Source organism: Sardina pilchardus, chromosome 1, assembly GCF_963854185.1.
Source record: "Sardina pilchardus chromosome 1, fSarPil1.1, whole genome shotgun sequence".
Lineage (NCBI taxonomy): Eukaryota > Metazoa > Chordata > Actinopteri > Clupeiformes > Clupeidae > Sardina > Sardina pilchardus.
The window spans coordinates 32,177,428-32,189,927 of record NC_084994.1 but is presented as its reverse complement, the minus strand read 5'-3'; the positions used below and the strand labels follow the sequence as shown (position 1 = coordinate 32,189,927).

Here is a 12,500-nt window from a genome sequence, read left to right as displayed (position 1 = left end):
ATGGAGAGGGCAGGAGAGAGAGAGAGGGATAGAGAGAGGAGAGAGACGCAGGGAGAGAGAGGGGTGAAGGGGGGAGAGGAGAGATGGAAAGGTTTACACTCTAAAATGTGACAGTCTTTCAAAATGAAGCAGCATATCACAAGGACCTCATGGGGTGTACTATTTTTAAAGGGGGTTGTACATCAACAACACATACTGTACCACCAGGCAGTTGTTAGTTTGTACACTAACCCAATATTTTCATCTGAAATAACACTAATAAATTGTCATACAATAACACCAAATCATTCATCTAAATAATCAAAAAATGCTTTGCATTATTGCATGTAATCCTACTTTGGACTTTGAACTTGAAACCCCATAACTAACGGAAATTGATCTAATCAGTCCTTACCTTTGTGGGGTCCATAACAATGTCCAGGAAGGTGTCTGTTGTCACTTCCTGAATGAAGAATTGTGGGGGTTGAGGTCTTGTGTCACCGACTAGATGCCTCTTTAAATGGCTATGAGGTGTGCTGAAGTTCTGGATGAAGGGTTCTACAAAGGAAGAGAAGGTCAAAGGTCATTCCCCCTCATAACGAACACTAAAGAAACCACGGAACCAACTAGACGCTGAAGACGGCATAGGCCGAAACACGTCTGTCTTTTGACATGCTTTGACATTAATTAAATGAGTTGAAGCTTGAGACTGCGTTTACTTTTTTTGTTTCATTCAGTTCTCCCTTAGTTTACGCACCGAAAACTTTTTTTTTTCTTACGCAGAGTTGAGCACAACTATTTCTGGCATGAAAACAGCTAGATCATCTGAACGATAACCCAGCCAACTGAATGACGAAGCCTGCTATCTAAGACTACAATTGACCTGACGACACAAGGCTGCATCGATGGATGACTGAATGGGCATTGCATGATTTCAGTTTCGATTTTGCTAAGACGATGATGCATAGTGAAAGCTTTTGAACAATTGGGCGTTGTGATGATGCGTATGGCAAGTCTTTGAACAATGTTGGTGAGCAACTACATAACCGGTTCCATGTGTTCCAATTGAATGATCATGACAATCTGCATACTGATTTCAAGTTCTCCAGAATATAATCGCTGCCTAGTATCAGTTGGAACGGATCAGAACTATACTCAGGAACAAAGGCCAGCAACATTGCTGAAGACAAATTCTGGTCCATTCGACACTCAATGTCATTGTCAATGTCAATGTCTCATTTTTAATATTTATGGGGGTTTTTTTATATGAATGAGTTTTTTTTCTTAACAGACCGATTTAATATTGTAATATTTATATTTTTTGTAGCAGACACTATTTTAAGACTAATGGCTCAATTCTACCATTGTCCCCACAGCAACTCAGGGTTATTTGCTTTGCTCGAGGGCACAACGGTGGAAGCCGGGAATTGAACCCACAACTTTTCACGCTACTGTGTGCTGTTGTACCTAGTGTGTCCTTTAGGCGTCCCCTGTGATCCAGAACGTAGTGTGTCTCGTCTTGGAGGTCCACGATGGCGGCGAAAGTGCGCTCGCTGTCGTTCCCCCGGCGCCCCGGCGCCCCGAGCCGCGTGGCGAGCTCCCAGTGCAGGTGCGAGTCCAGCAGGTAGAACCGCAGCGTCTTGTTTGTCCGACAGCGGAGCCCCGCGATCCCGTCGCCCAACGGGCAGTCGTCGGCGGCGGGGGCCTCGACCGTCTCCGGGGGCGGCGCTGTTGCCGCGGAAGCGCGTGCGGGCTCGATGCTCGGGGAGACCCGCGGCTCGTCGGAAGCGGCGCGGGTGCGGTTCCCCGTCTCGGCCAGCAGGGGGCGGCAGCAGGCACTGTAGTGGCTGAAGGGGCTGTAGGTGTTGCGCACGTTGCTGCAGGTGGGGGCGAGCAGCGGGGGCGGCGTGCGGGGGGTGTGGGGGGCGTGGGGGGTGAGGCGCCCGCCCCAAACGGACAGGTGACGCAGGTAGGACTCCAGCGCCGCCTCCAGCTCGGGCACGGAGCAGCCACGGTTACCGCCGTCGTCACCGCCGTTGCCGCGGTCAACGATCTCGTTTCCGGCGCCGTCGGCGGGCGCCGGGTTCTCCGAGGCCGCGGCGGCGGGTCCGACGGAGCGGTTCAGGCAGAGCTCGCAGACGTTCTGCGCGGAACCGGACACGGAGCTCCAGCCGGGCAGCACCAGGGTGTTGCAGCAGACGGGGCCCGCGGGGAACCGGGAGAACCGGCCGCCGCCGCCGCCCTTAGTGTCCTGTGACGTCACATCCTCCGGGCACGAGTGGTAGCGCACAGCAATGTCCGCAATCTGGGAGGAGAGCATGGACAACAACAGACACAGACACAGACACAGACACACACACACACACACACACATTAATTGACTATGAAAACAATAATTTGTTGGAAATCTACCTTAAAGTGAATAACTGTTATAAGTGATAGTGGTAGTGCTATATGTACTGTAGTAGTGGTTTAATACTACAGTAGTAGTGGTATAGTACTATATAGTAGTGGTACAGTACTATATAATGTAGTATAAAGTGGTTATTCTCTATAGTACACTACATAGGGAGTGAATGGATGTTCCAAACCCAGGGCATGTCTCCCTAAAGGTATAACATTTCAACCAACCACCGATCCCCCAATCCAGGTGAGCTCCAATCAAAACCAGCGTAGCCGGCAGGTGGGCGGGCTCCTCACCTGCTCCTGCAGCGGGTGATTGGCTGCCAGCGGGTCGTGCGGCAGGAAGAGGAGGAGCGCGGGGCCCTTGCGGAGCTCCTGCTCCAGGCTGCGGCTCTTGGCGCCGGTCTGGGGCACCCAGGGCAGCAGGCTCTCCCGGTGCTGGAACACCCAGCTGCAGATGCTCTCCGCCGTGAAGTTACGCTCCCAGCGCGGGAAGATCTGACCATAGAGGAGGAGGAGGAGGAGGAGGAGGAGGAGGAGGAGGAGGGGGAGAGAGGAGGAGGAGGAGGAGGGGGGGGGGGAGGAGGAGGGGGAAACAGGGAAATGTGGAGAGATGGAGGAAGGAGGTGGGGGGAGAGGGAGGAAGAGAAGGATGAAAGAGGAAAAGGAGGCAGAATAGATTATCCAAGTTATTTGGTTATTAAGTGATGATGTAATAATGGGATAATAAATAGTTTTCCGGGTCAAACGGCTTTCAAACTCTCATGTTATTCTCCATAGACTGTAAAATAAACTATTATTTTCCGCTATTCTGACTAGCCTTTAAGAAAATGTTCATCTTATACGGACTTGTTGCCTCAACCTAATCAAATCTATATTTTTCGCGGAAGCCTGGACGTTACCCATTCATGTATCATCTGGCTGCATAGCTGCTGATTACTTTGTTAAAGTTTAGCGATTTTGTTTTAAAACCGCTAAAACGAAGGTGGTGATGACAAAGTTTACAAGTAGCAAAACCCGTCTTTTCACAAAATAGCTGCTGGGTCTGTGACGTCGGACTTAACAACCGAATTGTGATTCTATTGGTTACTGTTATTCTATAGTGACTCTATTGGTTACTGTTATTCTACTGAGATTCTATTGGTTACTGTTATTCTATAGTGACTCTATTGGTTACTGTTATTCTACTGAGATTCTATTGGTTACTGTTATTCTATAGTGACTCTATTGGTTACTGTTATTCTACTGAGATTCTATTGGTTACTGTTATTCTATTGTGACTCTATTGGTGACTGTTATTCTACTGAGATTCTATTGGTTACTGTTATTCTATTGTGATTGTATTGATCATTATTATTCTATGGTGTAAGTTGCTTTGGATAAAGGTGTTTACTATGCAACGATAAATATAAACACAATACTGTAGGTATCATAGTAACAGTGGTTTAACAAGTCTAGTAGTAACAATTACCATAGCCATAACAGTAATACTATCAGACTTTGCTCATGCGGTCATCCTCACTGAAACCTTGTGAACTACTTGACTGGTGATTGGTCAGTAGCAGCATACTGTGGTGCAGCCTTGAGAAACTCACCAGAGAGGAGTTGAAGTGTCTGTGCAGGTAGACCGTCTCATCCTCCTGGACCGAGATGGCCTCCGCTACCCTGCGATTGGTCACCACGCCAAAGCGCACCACCCCCTGGAAATCTGGGCCAATGAGAGAACAAGCGTGACGAGACCAGAGATCGAATTCACCAGAAATGCAAGAACATGACACGTCCTTCAATCAAGACCTCACCAGCTGATATGACAACAGTCTACTTGCAATTTCAGAACATGTGGTTCTATGCTCACTCCTTTACATATACCATACATACATTAAGTGCTTTAACGCTACTGGGCGATAGCATCATGCTGCTCACGGTTGATGTGTGGCTATAGTTTGGCTGTTGCATGAAACAGTAATAGCGTAGTATATCTATTTTATAGTTAATGTATGCTGAGGTTATGATATAATTAATGTATGGTTACAATATGGGTAATCAACAGTTAACATATGGCTAATGCATGGTTATGGTATAGTTGGTTTGGTTTGGTAATTGGTTTGGTAATTCCATAAGTTAATGCATGGTTAATGCATGACTATGGTATAGTTGTATGGTATGGTTATGGTATAGTTGCATGACTAGGGTATAGTTATATGGTATGGTTATGGTATAGTTGCATGGTTGATGAGTGGGTGCTCACCTCTCTTGAGGGCTTGCAGGGCTGAGGAGAGGAAGGTGATGTAGCCTGGAGGCTGAGGGGAGGAGTTGAACTCAAAGAACCCCACCACCCCTGGCTGAACAGGTGCGCGCGCACACACACACACACACACACACACACACAGAGACACACACACACACACACACACACACACACACACACACACACACACACACACACACACACACACACACAGAGAGAGAGAGAGAAAGAAAGAAAGAAAAGAAAACCTATTTTAGTGAACAAAGAAGTAAAACAGTAACAAAACTCCTGCTTGAGATGAGTGCTCGAGTACCTTACATAACAAGGTGCAAACATCCTTATATAAAGAGGATGATATGTAGCAAACAGGTCACAACACTCACAGATACCTTTGAATTCCTCGCTCAGATACCACCAAGAGAGTTCAAGTGCACACGTTGAGCAATAACTTCAATGTTGTGATACGACTTGCAATAACACTTCTGTTCCTTTCTTTCTACACAACCAACCTTAAACACTCACTTTAAACCGCTATACATAATCGCATAATGCATCACAGTGAGTTATTCCATTTTAATTTCCTGTAATGTCCTTGTATTCCCTGCAGCCCCAGGCTGTTATAAGCCAGGCGTCGTCATGAGAGAACTAGCCCAACAACGCCCTTGGGCATTTTAAAAGGCCCCATTGTTGCTACTGTCAACACAGGCATATTTTTGCTCTCTAAAGATAGAAGAATGATTACGGGGACAGCTTTCTGGTTCCCACACAGTGCCTGTCACAGCGCACAAATGACCCGGTTATGTTTATTTTTCGCCAGCACGGGGCAGCATCCAAAAGGGTTTGAACGGCAGGGATTTCACTGTGCTGTGCGCCGCTGTGGCAGGTGAGCAAATCAAGAGGATGTAGACAAATGACTGAGGCAGTGTGACCGTATGTAAAACCAATGCTGCAATGGACTTAGGTAGCAGTTATCCATTCAGAAATTCAAATAGTCCACAAATTAGAAAAGTAGCACCTACAAAATAAATACTATTTTCATTTTTTATATTCTTCCACCACCCTGAGAATGCTATTTTCACATTGTATTACAGATGTTACATGCATCTTATATAGTTAGTATATTGCTATTGTTAGTTCATATGGCATGTTGCTACAGTAATTTAGGCCACATTGTGTATAAGCCGCAGGACTGTGTTTTATGCAAGTTAAAAGGAATAAAACCACATTAACTGCCCCCCTGTATCAACCTCATAGCTGAAGAAATTTTGCAAAATCAACGTATAAGCCGCGGCTAATAGTCAGGAAATTACGCTATTGTGTTCATACAATAGAAGAAGAAATGGGAATAGCAAACACAGCTAGGCCTAAATTACGTCACAAAGTGCAAAGACATGCCTAAGAAATATTCCCCGTGCTGGGCTGAATAAGAGCGTGCAGCAGAGTGTTTTTAAAGACATCCACCCACCCACGGAATTCACCAGGCCTTCAGAAGGCCCCCTCTCGTGAGCCCCACAGTACTCGAGAGATAAGGTGACGGAGTAGTCGCTCGCTCGCTCCCCCCCGGCAGGTCAACCCAAGGAGCAGGACACCTGCCAAACTCGTTTGGCGGCATTGTCACGCCATTGTGTTCAGCACACACACCCACTCCACCCAACTCAAGCACCCAAACACACCCACGCATCGCATCACAGCACATCAAGGTTAGCACAAGTTGAGCAATTCCGCGTCGAACCAGATAAGGCTGCTGTTGAACCGTGTCAGACTTTTGTTCAAATCCTGTCTGTAGCATGAATGGGTCCCAAAACTAAGGCCTGCTAAAATGTATTTTCCAAATCAGTATGTGTATGACATTATTATTATTATAATTTTTTTTTTTTGCAATGTTTATTGATTTTTCAACATAGGGAAGTATACGAAGCATTTGTCAATCCCTTACCAACACAGACAGTTTTTTCTGTTTTAGCCTGAAAAACACATTATTCGGAAAGCCATGTTTGGGCTTTAATATTTTGAAAAGTATCATTCATAGCCAGCAAGAATGAATCACTACCAGTTTGTGCAGTATATTCACTGATTTTCTATAAGGCCCGAAAGGTTGGGAAAAAAGTGCAAAAAGAGATAGGGCTTCTAAAATAGCACCTCCCCTCCCTGTAAACCCTCCCTATGTAAATTAGTGCTGCAAAAAAATGCTTTGATTAGTTGTTGACTATTAAATGAATCTTCAAAAAATATTTTGAAAATATACTGAAAATAATGAATTAAATAGATGCAGCTCCAATGTAAATGTCAGAGAACAATGTAAAGTGCTCTATGTAAAATACATTCTGTTTTCTTTAACAGGCTTCCAGGTTAACGCATTTTTGAGAGTATATAACTACAGAACATCTAATGGACCAGGCAAATGTAGTGTTTGAAAACCATGCAGAAACAAAAACAAAACAAAACAAAACCAAACAAAAAATCAGGGGGGTATTCCAAGTATGTTCTTTAGTGACAAACCCAAGTTAACTCAGAGTAAGAGGTAAACCTCCTCATAGAAGAGCAGTCAGGCATTATTCTCCTAACAAAACAATGTCATAGGGCTCTTGTTGTAGGAGGTTTACCACTTACTCTTTATGTTAACTTTCCCAGGATTGTCAATAGATAGATAGATAGATAGATACTGTAGATAGACACTTTATTGATCCCCTAGGGCAGGCATCACCAAATGGCGGACCGCGGTCCGGGTCCGGACCCAGTGACGCTGCTGTCCGGACCCGTTGAAATGGTCGGCCTAATATTATCAAAGAGCATCGTCCGTAGCCAAGCCAATCAACTCGATTGTTTACCTTTCAGCAACAGAGAATAGGCCTAGCGGGAGAGAGAGGAGATGAGAGAAAATGGCTTGCTCAAAAATTATGGTGAAAACCGAACTTTTAAAGATGAATGGACGGACGGACCAATACGTTCGTGCTGCTGTGAATATGCGCTGTGAAACTGTGGCGACGTTAGCGTGCGTCACTGAGATCAAACACGGGTCGTTAGAGGAAAGGTACACGCAGAAGTCCGCAGTGAGGGCAAGTAAAACTTGAGAAGCACTCCGAGAGCTAACAAACAGACAAACAAACGCGAACCCCGATGAAAACATTACTTTCCTTGGCGGAGGTAGGATAATAATTATCAAATTGAAAGCACACTATGACAGGTCTACTCGTGTGATCACGCATGCATGTACAGGCAAATTAGTGTTCGTTAAAGATTGCGTGGATTTTGATGCAACACAAGAGAGCATTTAGCGATGGGACAGCAGCTGTGAATGAGTGCTTAATGCGGCTGCAGAAACTTTACAGATCCCATTGTCCGCTTCAACAACAAGATACAAGAACATCTGAACTATTAGCAGAGGATACTAGAACGCAGTATGCAAAGGTCTTTTTTTCTTTTCTTAAAGATCCACTTTTATTTTATTCAAAAGATTCGGAATGTTTTACATTAGGCCTAGGCTGCTTGAAATAGGCCCTAAGTTCAGGCTGCTCAAAGTTATTTTGCACTTTATATTTATTCTATTCAGAATAAATTCAGTGTCTGTTGTCTGTCTTTCTTGAAATGTAGGCCTAGTAAAGACTACAGTATTGTTTTGCATTCAAGTACCATTCAAGTTAAGACTTTTTGGTATGTTACAAGCATATTACTTTGAAAACACTTGAAATGTAACAATAAATTAAATAGGCCTAGAAATGTACATGCGTTATTGATTTTATTTACTTCAGGGTAGCCTACACTATTTTCAGTGACAATTTAAGATTCGGACCTTTGCCGGGAGGACATTTTAGTAACTGGACCTCTTTGAATTTTAATTGAATACCCCTGCCCTAGGGGAAATTCAAGATAAATAATCAATAAACCACATGCTTGGAATTACCCCCCCCAGTGCTTTGTGAGACTCCCAATGAAGAAGTGCTCAGTTTCACGGTGTTTCTAATCATCTACATTTGACATCTTTGAGCCGTAAGACATAATTTTGCTGTTCCATGCATGAAGTGACGAAGCTAAATGGAGCTGGAGATTCTATTTTCACCGCGTCCTTAAACGCACCCTGATATAGGGCAACCTCATGCGTCCTGACACTTTTCACAGCATCTCAACATGAGGCGTGACGGGGGTGGTGTTTCTAGGCGCCGAAGCCCGTTTTGAAAATCAGAAAAGATTCCAATGAAAAGGTCGCCTGTCCAAAAGTGTGCGAGCCAGCCACAGTGTCGGCTCAGGAAAGATGACGGGATGTCACAAAATGCCGTGTTATACAAGTACACAAGCATGTGTGAGCATGCACAATCAGATAGAGAGAGAGAGAGAGAGAGAGAGAGAGAGAGGGAGAGAGGGAGGGAGGGAGGGAGGGAGAGAGAGAGAGAGAGATGAAGCAAAAGAGAGAGACGAATGCGTGATGCTCACTGTAATGTGTGATGCTCATCGACCTAAAAAAACCTGTTTCTGCCAACTGACCTGAAGCAAAACCTCTTTCAACAGCACCAAGCATAAAAACTGCCATTTTTCACAGACTATATCAATACAATTAAAATTGAATTGAATTGAGACTAGACCAGGCGACAAAGAGGCCAGTTAACCAAGAGGAAAGCCCTCATCCATTAAGCTATGGTTAGGTTCAAACTTCACCAACAGGTTGTCAAACTAATAATGTTTAAAAATAAATCTGCATCTGAATTGTCTACACACATTTCTTTCACCTATAACCAGGGCTGTACACTGCGAGCAGGTCGTCGCATTTGCGCGTAAATATATATTAGTGCGAATATAAAATTTAAAATGCTCGCACACGTGCGAGTACTGATTTCAACCCTTTCATTCGCATTTTGCTCCTAAAATGAATCCACACCAAGTGGATGAAAGTATAGTACAATTTTCGCGCATCTAATTTCAGAGTTGACAACTCTTACGCACCTGGCTAGACACTCATGCTTTCAGCATCAACCTCGCAAGAAATGTCACACCAAATCCAGTCTTCTTTTTTCTTCAATCTGTTCGTAATCAGTTGGTGACTATGCGATTACCGGTGAAACGGTAAAAATGCTATAAATGATAAATAATGTTGAGTGTAACAATTACCGTGTTCATTTCAAATAGGCTATTATTATCACGGTTGATATAGGCCTAGCTAAACATGGTGTGGAAACCGTGCGTTAAATTCCTCCCAGCTTCACCCAAGCCTGCATTTGACATAGGCCTAGTAGACTTCTATGAAACAAAGATGGTATCCTGATTCAGGTTCGGTGTAGGCTACATCTGCTTTAAAAAGGCGGAACATATTCATCGCAAATATGCGCTGTATCATATATAGCCACTCTGCGTCTTTTTATGGCTACATTCACATTAAATCCATTCCACTAACGTTATCAGGAGGAGAATACCGTAACGTTTTATTTTCAGCACTGGTTGTCACTCATTGGATAGCCTATAACATATAAAGGCTACCAGACTCCAAGACAAGTGATGGTAGAGTAAGTTAAGCACCCAGCCAATTAAAGATGACCAAGAAAAAAGTGAACGGACAACTCATAATGCCATGCTACGGTGGCTACCTAAATCATAGAAGTTCACATTGCTGGACACTCATCTTTTCTATTACACCGGAAATATTTGTCTTTCCCGTTGTAAGTATTTTGAATTTTTGAATATATAACATTCATGTTATTGAATGAAAACATGTAGGCTATCCTTGAACTATGCGTTTATATTTTCCTAAAACCGAATGAAATCTAATTGTCCACGTAGGCTACGGTACTGCTTAAAGTGACAGGCACTCAATTAGACCTACACACCACCCCTGTAATATCATTAAAGACAACTTGTGTTAGTGTAATCAATATGAAGTATTCAAATTACTTTGAATTTTAAGCTATAAGTAATTATGCAGAACCTTTAATGCTATGAATTGTTAACAAAATGTATACAAATTCTGAATTCAAAATATGAAATAGAAACCAGACAACCCATTTTCTGTGTGTGTGCAGGGTTTGAGCAGAGATTAGGATTGCCACTGCTGTGAATGATCTGTATCCTGCTTAAGGCAATAAGGTTTTCAAGGAAATTTCATAGTGCTCCTAAATTTTTTTCTGTGCTCCTAAATTTTTTCATTTAGGAGCACCTATGCTCCTAGTGAAAAAGCTAAGTGTACAGCCCTGCCTATAACAGTATGCCATCCACCAAGGCTGGGGACACTGCTGAAACAGGATAGTAGTAGCATTACCTCATGGCAGGACAGGAAGTAGTAGCATTACCTCATGGTAGGACAGGAAGTAGTAGTATTACATCATGGTATTAGAGGAAGTAGTAGTATTACCTCATGGTATTAGAGGAAGTAGTAGCATTATCTCATGGTAGGAGAGGAGGTAGTAGTATTACCTCATGATAGGAGAGGAAGTCCTTGAGGATGTCTCTGGATGGGAGATACGTGAGAGGAGTGACGACCTTCTGGATAAAGCGCTCAACATAGAGCGCAGTGAAGGGACCCTTATACTCAATGGGCCCAAACCTAGAGAGATGGAGAGAGAGAAAGAGGGGGGAGAGAGAGAGAGAGAGAGAGGGAGAGAGAGGGAGAGAGAGAAAGAGAGATAGAGAGAGAGAGAGAGAGAGAGAGAGAGAGGGAGGGAGAGGGAGAGGGAGAGGGAGAGGGAGAGGGAGGCGTTATTTGTCATATTTTGATGTTTGCAAAACTGTTTCCATTTGAATGGCAATGCCAATAAAGCTTAGCCTAGAAATCTAGACGCCCCTAGCGGCAGCAAATCTAATTTGCCGGGGTAGTCTAGCAACTCTCCCTTTAACTCGAGCTGGGCTCAGGCAGAAACCACCCAACCAATCACTTCTTGTATAGAATCGGTGGGCTTAACATGAAATGACATGCGACTAGAAGTTGCGACCGTTAAGCATCATGCCGCTTGAAAAAAAGAAGATGATTCGCTTAGCGCTATCCTATTGCATGGAGAGGGAATTTGACAGACAACTGTTTATCCCACCCCTCCGATTGAGGACTGCCTACGGTGAGTTCCCAGACTCGACATCTTGATGTGGGTCTGGCTGGTCAGGCTAAATAAAGCTTTGAGTTAAATTGAAATTGAAATTCAAGTCAACAGAAATGCTACACCTCAACCTATACTTTAACCAGAACAGACAACGCTCAGTCTCTCCAGGGCACTGTTAACCTCAACATGCCAAACACAAACTCAGAATCACTCACAGATTCATATCTACATCAGGAGCCGTCCACAAACAGTGAGGAGTCAGAGAGTCAGTCAGTGAGTCAGTCAGAGTCAGTCAGTGAGGAGTTATTGAGGAGTCAGTGAGTCAGTCAGTGAGTCAGTCAGTGAGGAGTTATTGAGGAGTCAGTGAGTCAGTCAGTGAGTCAGTCAGTGAGGAGTCAGTGAGTCAGTCAGTGAGGAGTCTGTAAGTCAGAGAGTCAGTCAATGAGGAGTCTGTAAGTCAGTGAGGAGTCAGAGAGTCATTCACTGAGTGAGTCAGTCAGTCAGAGAGTCTGTCAATGAGGAGCCGGAGAGTCAGTCAGTCAGTCAGTCAGTCAGTCGGTGAGACTGTTTCCGGTACCTTTTGTAGTAGATGTGGATGACGGGGTACTGGTAGAAGTTCTTCTGTCGCCGGCACTTCCCCTGGTTCCACCAACAGTTCACTGCCACAAACAGCACCTGCACAGCCAAGAGGCCCCGTCGAGGTCAACAACAACAGCAAACAACAAGAAGAACAACAACAAACAACAACACAAATGGTCACAACGATGAGTGGAGACCAGGGCACCTAGTTCACTCAGCAGTCCCTCAGCGCTGGGGAGTCTAGAGGGAAACGGCAGGTTTCACTTCATCTATCTTCT

At 44.3% G+C, this 12,500-nt stretch overlaps 1 protein-coding gene across 1 annotated transcript in view; it reads right to left on the bottom strand.

Annotated features, from left to right (window-relative positions):
* Positions 1-12,500, bottom strand: part of txndc11 (thioredoxin domain containing 11) — a 22,782-nt gene that overhangs the window by 5,087 nt on the left and 5,195 nt on the right. The window contains 7 exon segments of the mRNA XM_062542423.1: positions 395-537; positions 1,447-2,284; positions 2,680-2,880; positions 3,978-4,090; positions 4,631-4,724; positions 11,027-11,156; positions 12,221-12,318. Of these exon segments, the coding sequence (XP_062398407.1) occupies positions 395-537; positions 1,447-2,284; positions 2,680-2,880; positions 3,978-4,090; positions 4,631-4,724; positions 11,027-11,156; positions 12,221-12,318 (1,617 nt within the window).